Below are 17,807 nucleotides of genomic sequence, written 5' to 3'. Positions count from 1 at the left end.
ATGAATAATTATGACTAAGAGGTCAGATGTGGTCGACTGAATTGTTCTTGTACTTTATCCTGTAAGGCTAAAAGCAACCAGCTGATGTTTTCAATATCCTGCCTTGAAATTTCCTTGCCCAATACTAACTTCATTACTCACATTTGCTGTCTTCTGTGCTACAACAGAAAACAGTTTAATCAAATGTTTTGCTACTACATAATACAGTTTACCATTTTTTCCAGCCTTCTATAATAGTTTTCTTGTTGACCACCACCTAGTCCCAAAGCCAATGACACATATTTTAAATTTCTGTTACAGTAGCACCCTACTTCTAGGTACTCATTTTTATAAAAATTAGTTTTATGCAAAATAAGCAAGCACTAAATCCCAGTAGCACACATAAAATGAGTGTGTATTTCTCACTTAGAAACGAATTACTTAGGTGAATTGAGGCAGTTGTTTCAGGCTGTAGGTCAAGTTGACATCTCCTTGTTTCTCCACCTGAGGCTCAATGGTGGCCAAAAGATGACTGGGACATGTTTTATTATACAAAGGGTAGAAACTCCCTGGGTGGCAAATTAGAAACATTTAATTTCTCTTAAGGCGTACACTTAAAATTGGTGCACTGTCACTTCCTACATTTTTTCAGCCAAAGCAAGTTATAAGACTAAGCCTAATATTATTAATGGCAGGGATGGGGAAAATTATGCTCTTCCCATGGCAGTGGATGAGAGAGAAATGAATCAACTGCTGAATAGTTATCTAATCTGCCATAATCTACCCTCCTGTACACAAAAAACTGTGATTGCTGTGCAGCAAAAACTGATTAATCTAAGAATCAAGAGAAAAGCTAGGGGCGCCTGGGTGGCTCAGTTGGTTAAGCAGCTGCCTTCAGCTCAGGTCATTATCCCGGAGTCCTGGGATGAAGCCACACATAGGGCTCCCTGCTCAGTGGGGAATCTGCTTCTCCCTCTCCTCTGCCCCTCTCCCCCCAACTCATGCTCACACTTGCCGTCTCTCAAAATATTTTTTATTTATTTTATTTTTTTAATTTTTATTTATTTATGATAGTCACAGAGAGAGAGAGAGAGAGAGGCAGAGACATAGGCAGAGGGAGAAGCAGGCTCCATGCACCGGGAGTCCGATGTGGGATTCGATCCCAGGTCTCCAGGATCGCGCCCTGGGCCAAAGACAGGCGCCAAACCGCTGCGCCACCCAGGGATCCCTCAAAATATTTTTTAAAGGTTTTATTTATTTATTCATAAAAGCCACAGAGAGAGAGAGGCAGAGGGAGAAGCAGGCTCCAAGCAGGAGACCAATGTGGGACGGGAGCATGGGATCACGCCCTGAGCTGAAGGCAGACGCTCAACCACTGAGCCATCCAAGCGCCCCAAATAAATATAATCTTAAAAAAAAAAAAAATAGAGAGAGAAACTAAACTCATAATTAACTATCAAACATTAGTAGGAAGATTGGGAGAAAGATGGGGGAGTAACTGAACTAAGTATTCATCTTTTTATAAAAGGGAGTAGGCAAATGTCTAATCAATAAAAATTAAAAAAAAAAAACATTAAATAAAGCTAATCAATCAAGGACTGCAGGTAAAAGCTTGTAACTTAAAGTTACCTAAAGAACAAAACACCCAAATAGTTTAAAATGTTTGTTTCTGGGACAATGGCAGGCAAGGAATGAGAAACTGAGTATTTTGTTGTTGTTGCTAACATGTTTATATATTATTACTTCAGTTAAGAAAAAAAAAATATAAAGAATTTTCTGCTAGAAACTTCTTGCCTAAAGGTAGGATTTTTTTTTTAAGATTTATTTATTTATTTATTCATGAGAAACACACAGAGAGAGAAAGAGAGAGGCAGAGACACAGGCAGAGGGAGAAGCAGGCTCCATGCAAGGAGCCCGATGCGGAACTCGATCCCAGGTCTCCAGGATCTCACCCTGAGCTGAAGGCAGAGCTAAACTGCTGCGCCACCAGGGCTGCCCCAAGGTAGGATTTTAGAGATGTTAAAATCTCCCTGTATATAAATACCACAGGAAAAAAAAAAAATGGTATCCTTCAAGTAAATGAAAACTTGTATTTTCTTTGTGGTATAAAAGTATGAGTTCCCCTCACCCCAGTGCTCCCGTTAATATTCAATATAAGTGAAGTAGTTCACATTCCTAGAGAATCCAGTTAAGAACTGACCAATATTTTTTTAAGACTTTATTTATTTATTCATGAGAGACACAGAGAGAGAGGCAGAGACATAGGCAGAGAGAGAAACAGGTTCCCTGCAGCGAGCCTGATGGGGGTTTTTAGGACTCTGGGATCATGACATGACCTGAGCCAAAGGTAGACACTCAACCACTGAGGCACCCAAGTGTCCCAGAACTGACAAATTTTTATACCTAGAAATTTATTTGATATCACTGTGGCTTTTAAAAGTTATTTTGAAAAAAGTTACTTGTAAAATGTAATACTTAAGTGATATGCCACTACTCACAAAATCAGGTATTGGCACAAATATAATCCACTGAAAAATGTACATAGACAATAATTTAGTATCATTTAGACAATAATTAACTCAAACTAGGGACCAGAAAGCATAGGTCATTCAGGTCAAGAATTCCAGCCATGGCAGATATCACAATCAAACATGGCACTCTTCCCAGTAGAACAAGAGAACAATCTCCAAATCCTCAACATAGTACTCCTCAGCCTCTAAAACTGTTTACAGTTGGCCTATCAAGTGAAACCCCTTTGCCCTGGAGCAAAGATTCTAATTAATGTTACTGTATGAAAATATTCACTTCATTTCTTCTATTCAGCACCTAAGAGTCTTAAGAGATTTTCCCAAAGGATTAAATATTACATTCTGTAATGAGAACATTGCAGTAATTGACCATGAAGTATATAGGTCTTCATGACAAAGTCTTTTTTTTTTTTTTAAAGATTTTATTTATTTATTCATGAGAGACACAGAGAGAGAGAGAGGCAGAGACACAGGCAGAGGGAGAAGCAGGCTCCATGCAAGGAGCCCAATGTGGGACTCGATCCTGGAACTCCAGGATCACACCTGGACTGAAGGTGACACCAAACCACTGAGCCACCAGGGCTGCCCCATGACAAAGTCTTATAGCTATTCAACTAGTATGACCTGAAAAGTCTGGTGAGTATTCCAAGAGTAAGGAATACCAAAGAAATTATCTGAAAACTAGTCAAAACTACCTAAAAGATCAGTTGTCAACACAGGTGATTTTTATTCAATATAGAGTTCAAGGCATCTCTGGATAAAGTTACTGAGCCAGGGTACCCACTGTACTAGATAGATTTCAGAGTGGTTGCTGGCCCAGACCCTGTTCTGAAGAAAGCTTCCTCTCTTCATCCTTAATCCCCAGCATCCATCTGTACAAAGCATCAGCACAAATTACTCCATCCTCCTAAATTCAGCTAACTGGACTATGGCAGTGTGAAAATTAATTAATGGAAATCTCACTAAAATAGAGTCAGAGGTTCACAGAGGAGTTTTCATGCCCTACCACTCATCATCAATTGCAAAATGGACCTTGCAGGTGGATACTGCCCCCACTGCCTCAGCAGGAGGAAAAAAGGCTTTCCTCTTCCATTGGCAATAGTCCAGCTAACGAGAGACAGTCACAGCTCAGCCAATGAAAAGCCTCTATAATTCGAACTTCCAGTTTTCTGCAATGGACTTTTTGTTTATAAAAGCTTTCCCAATTTCCCCCTTTCCTCTATAGAAGAGCTTCCCTGGGCACCTGGGTGGCTCAGTGGTTGACCTTCTGCCTTCAGCTCAGGTCATGATCCTGGGGTTCTGGGATCAAGTTCCACATTGGGCTCCCTGCATGGAGCTTGCTTCTCACTCTGCCTCTGTCTCTGCCTCTCTCTTTTTGTCTCTCACGAATAAATAAATAAAATCTTTAAAAAAAAAAAAAAAGTGTTCCTCTATTTTCAGATTTTGCCACAATTTGCTTGTGCTAAATGGCAATTCTCTGCTATTCCTGAATAAACCTATTGTTTGCTGGTAAAATAACTGGCGGTTTTATTTTTAAGGTTAACAACAGGAACATTTGGCCTTAATAGGAATGGCACCAACTTTTTAGTACCCTATCTCCCAAAGATAACTCAGACAGATACTCTCGAGAATTTCAGGTGGAAACAAAGGACAAATTTGCAAATTAAAGTGGATACTTGAGTGAGAAGACCTGGTAGACCAGTAAGGCCAGCAGTTTGGGGCCCTGAGCAAATTAAAAAGCAAAGGAAGCCTACTGGAAGAAAAAAAAAAAAAAAAAACGAGAGAGAGAGAGAGAGAGAGAGAGAGAGAGACACACGAAAGGAAACAAACAAACAAACTACTGAACTCAGAGATGAGAAGAGTAAATTTAGTTCCTGTTTTGATTTCCCCATTCTAATCCCTGGGAGGCTCAGATATGCCCTGATGTGTGTTTTTATGGGTGTCCTCTAAACTCCCTACAGTATCCATTAAAAAAAAAAAAGATAAAAAGAAAAAAGTTCCTTTGGTTGCTTAAGTGTCTTAAGCAACCAAAGAAATCCAATTAAAATGATTACTAAGAGACCATGTCCCTTGAGTAACAGTCCTATGTACCCCATTGTGGGATACATAGCTATACAACTCCAACTAAAAATAATTAAAATCAGCCAGTTACTGATTTTAACTAGAAGTCAAGGAACTCTATAGGTTGAATCAACTCTATCAAAAACAGCAGTAACTAGTTTTTAATGTATTTTTAGCCAACACAAGGTACTTCTAAAAACACCCATCTTCTTTAATAAGCAAGAGACAAGAAATCAATAATGCTATAAAATAAACACACTAAATATTTTTTTCTTTCTTTTTTCTTTAAATTCTAAAAGGTATGAATGAGGAAAGGAAAAATAAAAAATAAAAAAGCTCTAGAAGTGGACTTAAAGCACATGAATTAGCTAGTAGGCCTGCTATTAGAACACAAAGTGGCCCCAGCCCACATGTATGAGAGCTCTTAGGTAAAGAAGTTGTAACCTGGTATTCTACAGGTAATCTGGTTTTGTTTAGTCCAAAGAATACTTCTAATATTCTGTGAATGAGCTAGCATTCAGGACATTTCATCTTTTAAAAGATTAGTATTTTAATGCCTTCTGAAAATCTAGAAACTTTCAGCTTTCCCAGTGGAGGTAAGTATCCTCTGGTAAGTTACAGTCCTCCCCACTCACTATCACATCGCTCAGGACCCAATTCCTCTCTCACTGCTTCTGTCTTTTAGAGTATCAATTCCTGCTTTATTGATATAAATTTTTCAATTCACAAACTTGCACAACAAATTTGCAAGTAGTTTGGTTAGAATCGGTTCTGATATCAGCAACATGGCACACCTAAGAAAAAAACTGATCCTTTGTCCTGCAGCCAACTCACCAATGCCCTACCCTAAAGACAAATTCCTTTCAACCCTTCACTGCTTTTTCCTGTAATATGACCTCACTAGGAACCATTCCAATCCATCAGACCAGAGTGGAGAGAAAGGAATCAGGTTCCGAATTCTATTTTCCCAGGAGGCTCCTGTGCCTCTAAGTAAATTTATGGATGCATGCTAAGAGATAACTGAAAGGAAGTTATGGCATGTCTATTTGTCAACAGTATTCCGAAACCTAAATCTTATTCTGAAAAAAAAAAAAAAAAAAAAAAAAAGTTTGCATTTAGGCAATTCGAGTGTTTATTGGTAGTCTAGAGCATCTCTTCATGATGTAGCTAAAATAAAATCTGCCATGGGTTCTTTTCGGTTATAATATTGCAAATGATTCAGCATAATAAAAGTTATATTTTTATAACTACTGTCTGACAACTTGCCAAACAATAATGGAGAAAAGGCTACAGTACAAATGCATTTAATATCCTAATAACCTAGCAAGAAGTACTAAACTTGGCATGTTAGAAAAGGAAGAATATAAGGATACTAAATGCTTAATTTCTCTCCAAAAACACACAAATTAAGATGACTTCATAAAAACCTGAATCAATCATAATAAACATACAAGAAAAATGGAACCAATACTTGACCATCAACAGACCAGACCACATCAATCCACCAAAGCACATATCTATCTTGATGTTATAGTCTTATCCACCATTCGTTGCCTGGGTTTCAGATCCAAATAAGTATGGGTAGTTGCTATAGTGACAATATGCTACTTTTGGAACCAGTAGCTTAGTACTACTGAGTATTTATGAGCTTTACAACGTCAGTACTTCCTCCCACACTTGGAATCTTAGCTCAGACATTACAACTTCACAAAATGCAATTTCATCCTGCTGTTTAAAAGTCCATTTTGTTAGTTTATCAAAAAATAGTTTATACTTTAGTAGACATAAAACTCAAGAGAAATAATCTAACTCAACATGCTAAGAATATACACACTCAGTAAATATTTGATTAATGTTAAAGATGGCTTAATAAAGTAAACAAATCATGTTATCACTGGCATTTACTGTTTTATTATAGTAACTAGGCAAGAACCGTATCTTATTAATTCATGTCTTAGCTTATTTTCATTAATAGTATCACTACCACTCTTCCCTTAACATGAAAGTAAAAATTTTTTTAAAAGCACTAAGAAGCTGGGACGCCTGGGTGGCTCAGCTGTTGGGCGCGTGCCTTCCACCCAGGGCATGATCCTGGAGTCCCAGGATCGAGTCCCACATCAGGCTCCCTGCATGGAACCCACCTCTCTCTCTCTCTGTGTCTCTCATGAAGAAATAAAATCTTAAAAAAAAAAAAAAAAAAAAAAACACTAAGTTGAATTTTATTTTATAGCAGACTGGTATAAAATTGATATATTTTTATTTCCTTTAGGAACTATTCCTAATAACTAAAAACTAAGTATTAATGGTATCCAAGAAAAATGCGGTTTGTTTTTAGCAAAATGCTAAGAATAAGGAAAAATAATCTCAAATCAATCGTAGACTATCTCAAGATCATCAAAAAGTCAGAGCCTGGAAACCCTCATACATTGCTTCTAGGAACGAAAAATGATACAGACGCTTTGGAAAACAGTTTGACAGTTATACATGGAACTACCATACAACCTATCACTTTCCTAGGTATCTATCCAAAAGAAATGAAAACATATGTCCACAAGACTTGCACATGAATGTTCACAGAAATATTATTCATGATAGCCAAAATCTGGGAATCTAAGTGTCCATCAACTTGTGAATAGGCTATATATATTTTTTTAATCCATAAAATGGAATACTATTCAGCAATAAAAAGGAATGGATTAATGACACGCTACATCATGAATGAACCTCAAAAACATTATGCTAAGTGAAAGAAGACAGAAAAGATCATATATGATTCTATTAATATTAAATGTTCAGAAAAGGCAAATTAGAGACAGAAAGTACATTAGTGGCTGTCTGAGGAATTAGCTGTAAATGGGCACAAGGTATCTTATTAAAGGGATGAAGAGGTTCTAAAATTGATTTATAATGATGGCTGCACCATTTGGTATAACTACTAAAAATCACTGACTCGAAATGGGTGGATTTTATGATATGTAAAATATGTCTAAGTTTTGTCTTCTTATTTTTTTTTTTTGTCTTCTTATTTAAGTCAGAGAATATCAGAGCTGCAGGGAACCTTGCCAATACTCTCTATTTGTACAGATGGAGAAAATGAGGCCCAAAGAGTTAGTTAAGAAAACTGTTCAAATGTCACCTAGCTGGATCATAGCAAAAGCAAAAAAGATCAAAATCTAGCCTCACTCTCCAACCCAGTACAATGTTACATCTACTAAAAATGCTCAAGGATTTTTTATTATAATAATATTTACACAGAATTCTTTGAGAGGTGTTCTAGAAGCATCAAATTTAAGAATCAAAAAGAATAACTAGAGGCACCTGGGTGAATCAGCCGGTTAAGCCATCTGACTCTTGATTTCAGCTCCTGTCCTGATCTTAGGGCAGTGAGATCCAGCCCCTGGACAGGCTCTGCACTTAGCATGGACCCTTCCTGAGACTCTCTCTTCACCTCTTCATTTCCCTCTATCCCTGCTCATACTCTCTCTCTCTAAATATTTTTTTAAATGAATAGTTAATTAAAATATACCCCAAAGCAATGAGTACATGATATTCAGAAAAAAATAAAAGCTAGAAAAAACTCATTTGTCACTCTTGGGAGCCCTAAAACTTACTTTTTAAATTGGTAATAAAAGAAAAAGAACTAAGCATCTTTTTCGCTAACTTTCCAACAGAAGCTCTATTTTGGAGTAATTAAATGTTGCCAGTTTATAAAAGAAAGCTTCTACTACACAGAAAAATGCAAATTAATAAATGTAGATGAAACCCTCATCTGGAAACTATCATTTTGCAACCCCTAATAAAATTAGGATTCAGGCAAGAATTTTCAATTATTGTTAAGGGCATTACGCAAATGGTTGATGGGGAGCTAGACATTTTTAGGGAGGCAAAACAACACCTTACACACTACGAAGAAAAACAACACATAAATTTAGGAGGGAGATCAAGATGTCACCAACCTACTCAAGCCTTCAGCATTAACGTTCAAGTTTATTAGAAATTCAAGGACTAGAGGGATAAGCTAAACATCAAGAGAAAATAGTCAAACAATTACCAAAGGGGAGAGATACTTTAAGGATAGTAAGTCTCGCCTCTTTAGCTAATCAGAGAGGGTGGGGGGAAAAAAAAAAAAGTGTTGGGGGGGGGGGTGACTATCCTAAATCAGCAGACTTGAAATACATAAACAAAAACAAGTGTGGTCTTTAACTGGATTCTAGTTTGGATGAAACATCTGTAAGGGTCATTCGGGAGATAAACGGATAAATATGAAGACTTAAATATTTGATATTAGAATATTAGATAACATTAAGATGTCATTATTTAAAGTGTGATTATTTTTTGTTCCATAGTTAATGTGCTTTTATGGAGATGCATACTGAAAGACTTAAAAGTGGAGTATCCAGAGGTCTATGGTTCACTTCAAAATAATGAGTTTAAGAAATAAAAGACCAAAATCCAAGTCTCAACTTCCTAATTGTTTCCATAAGTGCACGTTAAAGTACTCATAAGGTATAATAATAATCACACAGAAAGAGCACTCGCGGAGGTTCAGAGACGCGACCTACTCTTCTCGCAGATACGTAGCTGAAGAGAACTCCGAAGTGATAACACGATACCGTTGGAAACATGGTACGTGCAAGACACCAAAAGCCATCAAAGCAGCATGAATGAAGAGTTTTGCCCTCAGAAAGCTAAATATATCTGGTAGAACAGTCTCTTGGTGTTTACCAAGAGAACAAGGCTGTTCCAGGATCACAGTTACGGCTCTGAAGCGGCAGCCGCACTAAAGCAATCCTCAATTATTACATAAAATCACTTACTCCTTTCTGACTTCACCGCCCCTTACAACCGGTTCACTACTCCCCAAGTTGTAATCAAGGTAAGGGGCAGTTTTAAAGAAAGCCTTCTCTCGAGTTACGGGCGCCAAACTAAAGACAGTCTTTACCATATTCATCAGCTTCTTTTCAAGTAGAGCCTCTAAATCTCAGAACCGGGAACTCACAGCCTCGCTCAAATCGTGGACAAGAGGCTGACAACCAACCATCCCACCGACCGACCGACCGACCGACCAGGAAGGAGATCCCACTCACTGGACTTTTCTTCTCTCTCTCCCTCAAAATCCAAAGGGTGGCGCTGTCCCCCCTCCTTCCCCACAGGCCAGGAGGGCGCAGAGGTCATGCGCACCGAACGACCGACCGGTGGGGAAGGTCCACCCGCGGGCCGGCCCGGGTCTGGGCGCTCGGCCGCCGCGCCCCGAGGGTCTCCCCTCCGACGACCCAGCTCGTCCGAGTTGGCCCGCGAGCCCGCCCGCTCCCTCTCCCTAGCGGCTCTCTCTCTCTCAAACTCTTTGAACAGGACTCTGCACGGCCGGGTCCGCCCGGAAACCCCGTGCCGGCGGACACTTGGGCTGTGAGTCCTCAGCCCAGCGCAGGACAGCCTCAGACTGAGAAGCGTCGCGACCCCCCGCACGGACCCGAGGTCCGCCGCTGCCACCGCCGGAGCGCCCTCAAGAGCTTACCGACTCACACACTTGACGGGACTCGGCCGCAGGTACGAGATGGGCCGGGCCGCCCAGCGCCCGCACCAACCGCGCTTCCCGCCCCGCCCCGCCGGCCTGCGTGCGTCAAGAGTCACGTGCCGCGTCTCCCTTCCCTACCGGCAAGCGGGCGCTCCCCTCTTCCGGAAGTCGCGCTCCTCCTGGCAGGGCTCCGCCCACCGCCGGTGACGTCAAACTCAGCTCCTACCACCGCCCTGCCTCCGCCTCCAGGTGCGGGGAGGTGCGCCGCTTCCTTGCGACAAGTTCTGCCGCTTCCTGGGCCCGAAACACTACAGGCGAGGGTTTTGAGGTCACGGAGTCTGTGGGACTTGGCCCCGCGTGAGGACAGTGCAAGGCACCAGAAGCTGACTCCCGAGAAGCCGCCCCCGCAGAGGCCTTCCCCCCTCTCGGCAACTTCTGCCACACTTGGTTCCGCCAAGACCCACGACGGTTCCGCCCCCTTCTTCCTTGTCATTGATGTTGTTGTTCTTGTCAGTGCCGCAGCCCCGACCGCCGGGAGCTCGAACCCGAGCCGGGGCCGCCCGGGTGGCGCGGTGGCGGCGGCTGCGGCTGCGGCGGCAGCAGCTGCGACGGCTGCGGGGGCTGCTCCGGGGACTGCGGGGGCGGCCGGGGGCGGGCGGCCGGCGGCGGGGCCGGATGGCTCTGTGCGGGCAGGCGGCAGGCGCCGCGTCGCTGCCCAGCGAGCTGATCGTGCACATCTTCTCCTTCCTGCCGGCGCCCGACCGGCTGCGGGCCTCGGCTTCCTGCTCGCACTGGCGCGAGTGCCTCTTCTACCCTGCCCTCTGGCCGCAGCTCCGCATCTGCCTCCGCGTCTCCCCCGCCGAGCAGCCCCGGCTCGAATTCCTCATGCGCAAGTGCGGCTGGTTCGTGCGAGAGCTGCGTGTTGAGTTCGCCGCCGAGAATTACCTGAGCGGTGGCGGCGGCCCCGGCGACGGAGGCGGCGCGGACCCCGGGACTGGCGGGGAAGAGGTCGAGGCCTTGCAGCTCTCAACCCGTTGGCTGGAAGTGCTGCGCACCTACTTGGAGCTGGTGCTGTGCGTGCTGGTCAGCATCCGGAACAACAGGTAGGCTCGTCGCGGACCCCTCCAGTCCATTCGCCTTTCTCCTCTCCCCCGCTCCCGGGGCCCCGTGTCCTTCCTGCCTCTCGCCCCGAAATAGATTCAGTGCGGATACACCCGGCCGGATTTAGCGTTGCTTTCTTCAGCGACTGAGGGCGTCCGTTCCAACCCGGCGACTTCCTTGAGGCGGGAGGGCATAACGGGACGCATCGTAATATTTTACCAACAGTGGCGGACTGGGTGTTTTCAGACACCACTCCTGGCGCCTTTCAGGAACTGTCTCCCTCATCCTCTCTGTGGCCCTGGGATGAAGCGGACAGGCGCCGTCATCCTTCCTATTACAGATGAGAGAACTGAAGCTTGAAGGGTGAGGCCTGTGAGTCTTGGGAGAAACAAAACATAACCTGCTCTTTCTGACTCGGAACCTGTGTATTTCAAAATAGTTGGTGGTGGGGGAGGGAGGAGGTGTGCTGCTGGTGTCTCGTAGTTACAAGATTCTCCGCGCCACCCCCACCCCCCAAAAAAATCTTTGACAGCCATTTTCTTACCAGGAATAGTTTTCATTAACTGGGCCAGGCACAAAGAGTAGGAGTGTTTGTTAAAGGCATGAGGGAAGAAGAGCCTGATCATCAGGGTTGGAAGTCCCTCCCCTTGCATCACCAGACTCAACTTGTCCCCAGTGATTCACCTAAGAGTAGCACAGTCCAGCTTAGTGCTTGTGCTGGGGGAACTGCCCAATGTCTGCAACGTGTAAGCACGTACCTGTCCTGGTTTTGCATCAGGACTCTAATTCTGCGATTCACTTCCTATGTTCTGACCTGTTATCCTTATCAACATTTTCTTTATTTGTCCTCCATCCTATTAGTTTACATTCTTTTTGTATCTGGACGGTCTAACCAAACTTACAATTAAACTGTGAGTTGGAAAAGTTCAAAAGTTCTAAAAGAAGCAACTTATATGGTAGTAATAGTTAGCAGTTTACCGGTATACTATCTTATTTGATCCTTTCAGTGACCCTATGAGTTAGGCAAGGCAGCTGTTATCCCTATTTTATAGAAAGGAAACTGATGCTTAATAGAGTCAAGCGATACACACATGGTTATACAGCATCACTTTTCTACAGGAGCCGCGTCCTTCCTTTTGCAATAAATACATTGTATTGAACATCATGTATTATATTGAACAATTGAGAGAAGGTACTGATTTAATGCTAGACTATGTATATAAATTCTGTATCTGAATCAAAAGAGTAGGGAATAAGCATGTAGTCCAAGTTGTACCTGGAGCATGGCTCCATCATTCCAGCGGCCTGTGTATTTCCGCAGCATTTCACACCAAGCCATTCTGTTTTCTGACTTTGTGTATAGCAAGAGAGGCTGTTTGAAGATGTAAATTGGAGGCTCTCAGTTGAATGTATGGCTAGAGGACCAAATGACCCAGAGTTGAAAAGATTCAGTCAGTGAGCACTTAAACTCCTGATGAGACCAAGAGTGGGGTGAATTCAGTGAGTACTAATTAGATTTTTCTGTTCTGAGATCAGATGGCACTTCTGAGCAACCATCCAAAAAAAAAACAAAAACAAAAAAAAACAAAAAAACTTGCCTTTGCCAAGTACAAATAAGCTTTACATAGTGCCGAATCCCTTTAAGCGTTTTAATAACTAGTTGGTTGGATGGATGGATAACGTTATATAGGCAAAAAAGTATATCACCCCTTTTCATTGTTGTTTAATTTGTCTTTCCCTCCTTTCCTTACCCCTACCACTTTTTACCCCCTCTGCTTTATTGAGGTATAATTGACAAATAAAAGTATATCTATCACTTCTATTAGCATCCCAATCTGTAATGTCTATAATGCCACCGTATGCCAGCCCATTTGGGTCAGCTGTCACTTCTATACAAATACAGTACACTGTCATCTCTAATTTTAAGGTTTTCTTGTCTTTTACAGTAGGGATGGTACTGTGAGTTGTGCTGCTTTGATAGCACATTCATTGTATGTGTAAAATAAAGTATAGTATTTTTACACATATTATCTGTCCTAATGATATTTCAAAGGATTTTTTAAAATAAATTATCTTTAAGTGTTTGGAAATAAGTTAATTTAACCTTTATTTTTGAAAGTGTCTTGAGGTGCTCTAGTAATAATGAAAGTACTAATGTGAATGTTAAAAAACATAAATGGGTCTAGTTTTAACAAATTTCAATTTTAACAATTTTAACAAATTTAACAAATTTGAAATGTTTTAGATCAAGTTGTTTATTTGATAATTTTGTTAAACCCTATACTTCCTTCTGTAAGCACTTGAACTACAGACTCAGGTTCAGTGAAGAAGAAAACAATTTTATTTAGTGTTTTTTGGGGTTTTCCAAACGCATTAAATAACTAATGAGAAAAATGAACATTTGATATTGTTCTTAACATTCCAAAGTTAAATTTACAGTAGTTTTGCTCTATGATTTCTGCCATTTTAAAAGTACTAAAGGGGATATGAAACCTACTGGTTCACAAGCCTTATGTTTCCAGGCTTTGTGGTGAATTCCTTTATATAATTCACACAACTCAGACTGTTACTTTGTTGTGTTCCAGATATTTTCATGTTCCCCAGGAAAAGACTAAAACTATAACCTTGGATTGTGGGAACTTTTCAAGGATACTCTTCGAAGAGGATAATCAGCATTTTAGTTTTTTGCTTGGTTCCTGGGTTTGATATACGCGTGTACCCTCACGGTGACTGTAGCCTCTTTGCAGATATCTTAGATGTTAGGAACAACTGATGAAGATCAAAGAGTTGCAGAAATGCCTCTCAAAGGGCAAAACACAGTACTCTAGGTTTCATAGTTCCCTTCCCTGCAGGAGGCTGCAATATCTGCCAGTATTGTAGAAACAAAATAGAATAGAAATACAGTAGGTATTTCTCATTCAATTGTATTATAAGTTAAGTAGGCTGAATTTCTTCTGCAGTTGTTCCATAAGAAATTGTTCTTAAAAGTTGAAAACAACATATGTAGATACTCATTTTTAGGGTATAATCTAGTTGTTGAGTACTACCTATTGAAATGTTGTATTTGACTACTTAGGAAAAATGAGTTTGTGGACAATAAGATTTATGATAATAGCTAATAGATTCAGTAACTAAAAATATTTATTTTTAAACAGCAGGCATAGGTACGTTGTAATCATCCAGTTTATGCTTTTCTGAACTGTATAAGTATTTTACATGAGCTTTGTTGGATAAAATTCCAAATTGAGTGCAGTACTTTTATTAAAGATAAATACTGCATAGGCCAGTGAGATTTTATATGAGGAAGATTTTCTTCTTAAAGATCTGGGCTAGGTCTCCCAACTACATATATGTACATTGACCATTTCACGGCTATGCCCACTGACATAACCTCTCAGTAATAGAAGTTCTATTAATAATTATTAGATTTGTCTTGTTGACTTGGCATGTGCAATGAAGAAGACTCTTACGTTTGTATTGTTTTCTCAGCATCAGTCTACCAGGATCCAAAAACACATAAGGCCTTTAAAAAATACATCTCAAAATATGTTAAAAATTCTTTGGACATTTCCTATTACTATCTAAGATGGTAGGAAATGCCTTGAAAGTGTTGTGTTCAACAACCCTCAGCCTTATTTTTCTTGAAATATTTTCCCCTCTCATAATGTAGTAAATACATGTAATAATAGCATCTTTCTTTTGAGAGTTTTTATTATTTATGTAAAGTAGTCTATTTGCAGAATAAATTTTAAAATATATTGGGACTCTGACCAGTATATACTATCCAAGTGGTGACTACCCATAGAGAAGAGAGGTGAGATGCTGCATACCCAACAGACTCCTTACTTTAAAACTGACAAGTTAAAATGGTTTCATAGGTCATTGAGAAAGGAGGAGATTCCAACCCGTTAAAGAAACTAACCTCCTCAGAGGGATGCTAAGAAGAATTAGGGTTCTCTCTAGGCCATATAGGTACATTCTTACAGTGACTGAGAACTGATAGATTGAGGATATGAAATAAAACCCAGCAAAAGATTGTTAAAGTAAAATGTCATTTCTTCTGTGTTAAGTGAAGCTGTGAAGCAGTTTTTGAGTGAAGTGATTAAATTATTTCCATTTTAATGAGTTAGTTCTGAGGAAGCCCTGAAAGAGCTCATCCAACTTGATCAACTTATTTAGGGCCTAAGATGATAGTTTTAAAAAATCTGGTGGTTTTCCTCCAAATATTGAGAGCCCACTATGTGTCAAGCAGTGAAAACAAACTTCCTATTCTCATAGAGCCAACATTCTAGAGGGGAAAAAAAAAAAACAGTAAATAAATGAAAGGAAGATTATTTCAGTTGTGAAAATAAAAGAGCACTATGTAATAGTGACTAGGTGGCAACATTAGAGTAGCAAGGGAAAACATGTCTGAAAAAGACATTTGAGCTGCAATGTGAATGACACAAGTTACCCATCTGAAGATCTGAGCAAACAGCATTTTAAGCAGGGGGAGGAAAAAAAAAACAAAAAACAAACACCAAGGCCTTAGGTCAGACAAATTTTTGACCTGTTGAAGCAATAGGAAAGAAAGTATGGCCAGACCATGAGAAGGAAAGTGAGGTGAGAGGGGGCGTTGTCCTGCTTTCTGCAATATAGAAGGAGGAAGGAATGGGATTGATTATGTGGGCTTGTGGAAGGAAGTTTGAGCTACATTCTAAGAAGAAATCACAGGAAAATATTTAACGGCAAAAATAATGTGATCTAATACGCATTTTAAGATACTCTGCTGTGTAATGAGTGAATTACAAGAGGGAAAAGACAGGGAAACTTGGCAAACTGTTGCAAAAATATAGACAGAGATGATGATAGCTTAGAGTATGGTGGAGACAGTAGAGATGAAGAAAAGTGGATAGATTTAGAATATATTTTGGAAATAGAGCCAAGAGAACTTGCTGCTTGGGTGTAAAGAAAAAGGAGAATCAAATGTTTTTCCATCATTTCTCTTTAAGAATCACTTAGTTTTCTTATTCTTAGTATTATTACAATGATCTTTTAATAGCATGTTCAATAGCAATTTTAAGTGTCAATCTTATTTAAACTTTTCTTGTGTAATCTCTGGGATTGAAAGATGATGGTGATTCTTAGAAGGTAATTGAGTAAGTGAACAGTAAAGCAAATGCTAGGAGATTGCTTTTAGTTAATGGATCCTAAAAAAGCTAATAAGCTGTTATATCCTGATGACTTATTTCTGATTCCTAAAATTGTGCTGTACAATTTAGTTGCCGCTGGTCACATAGAGCTTTTCAATTTTTAACTTATTAAATAAAATTAAAGATTAGTTAGTCACAATAGTCACATCTCCAGTGCTCAATAGCCATATGTGACTGTTAGTCACAGTAGTCACATTTCCAGCGCTCAGTCGCCATATGTCATTAGACAGCATGGAACAAAGTATTGCTATCATGGCAGAGTTCTACTGGACAACATTTCTCTAAAAGTGTTTGTTTTTATTTGTGTCATTTGGCTGTGGTCATTCATCAGCATTTGTGAGAGGAGGAAATATGTTATCAAAAGTGGTACGTGGATGTAAACACACTTGGTACTAAACGTGAACTAAGAATAGAATTAACTTGAAAGAATTACTTGCAATGATGTAGATTATTTTAGGTTTTATCAGTTTAGACAACTGATAACATTTTGTGTGCTCCTTGTGTGATTATGATATCAAAAACTTTTGGGTCCCAGTTATAGTAAACAGTACAACAGAATCCCAGAAAATGATGAAAGGTCTTCAACCTTCTGTAGTTAGAACTTTAGGACTATTTCTTAGGCTCATAGATGGTTAATATTATTTTCAAAGAATTGCTCAAACTAATTCAATGAATACCACAGGCATACCTTGTTTTATTGTGCTTTGCTTTATTGCCCTTGACAGATAATGCTTTATTTTACAAATTGACATTTTGTGGCAACCCTGCATCTAGCAATTATCTTGGCACCATTTTTCCAACAGTACTTGCTCACTTTGTGTCTCTGTGTCTTATTTTGGTAACTCCTACAGTATTTCAAACTTCTTCATTATTATTAGATTTGTTATGGTGATATGTGGCCAGTGATCTTTGATGTTACCACTGTAATTATTTTGGAGTACCACAAACCATTTCCACATAAGATGGCAAACTTAATCAGTAAATGTGTGTGTTCTCACTGCTCCAGTGACCAGTCATTCCCTTGTCTCTTTCCTTCTCCCTTAATCCCTGAGACACAACAATATTTAAATTAGGCCAAATAATAACTCTGAAATGGGACGCCTGGTGGCTCAGTGGTTGAGCATCTGCCTTTGGCTTGGGGCATGATCCCTGGGTCCCAGGATCAAGGCCTCATCAGGCGCCCTCTGCCTACGTCTGCCTCTCTCTCTCTCTCTCTCTCTGTGTGTGTGTCTCTCATGAGTAAATAAATAAAATCTACAAAAAAATTAAATAAAATAAAAATCTCTGAAATGGCCTCAAGTGACAGGAAGAGTCACATGTGTCTCACTTTAAATCAGAAGCTAAAAATGGTTAAGTTTTGTGAGGAAGGCATGTGAAAGGCTGAGATAGGCCAAAAGCAAGTTCTCTTGTGCCAGACAGCCAATTTGTGAA

The 17,807-nt window shown here is 40.3% G+C and overlaps 2 protein-coding genes across 2 annotated transcripts in view; one reads left to right on the top strand and one right to left on the bottom strand.

Annotated features, from left to right (window-relative positions):
* LOC140640659 (uncharacterized) overlaps positions 1-11,216 on the bottom strand; it is a 33,601-nt gene extending 22,385 nt beyond the window's left edge. The window contains exons 1-3 of the mRNA XM_072840248.1: positions 11,143-11,216; positions 10,857-11,077; positions 10,222-10,794 (exon numbers count right to left, since the gene is read on the bottom strand). Of these exons, the coding sequence (XP_072696349.1) occupies positions 10,222-10,794; positions 10,857-11,077; positions 11,143-11,216 (868 nt within the window). The remainder of the gene's footprint in view (positions 1-10,221; positions 10,795-10,856; positions 11,078-11,142) is intronic.
* The window catches only part of FBXO33 (F-box protein 33), a 32,334-nt gene continuing 24,966 nt past the window's right edge, over positions 10,440-17,807 (top strand). The window contains exon 1 of the mRNA XM_072838410.1: positions 10,440-11,186. Within this exon, the coding sequence (XP_072694511.1) occupies positions 10,579-11,186 (608 nt within the window). The 5' untranslated portion in view covers positions 10,440-10,578. The remainder of the gene's footprint in view (positions 11,187-17,807) is intronic.

The sequence above is a fragment of the Canis lupus genome, chromosome 9, assembly GCF_048164855.1.
Source record: "Canis lupus baileyi chromosome 9, mCanLup2.hap1, whole genome shotgun sequence".
In the NCBI taxonomy this organism is placed as follows: Eukaryota; Metazoa; Chordata; class Mammalia; order Carnivora; family Canidae; genus Canis; species Canis lupus.
Note: the sequence above shows the minus strand (reverse complement) of the source record. Positions and strands in the feature narration are given on the sequence as shown.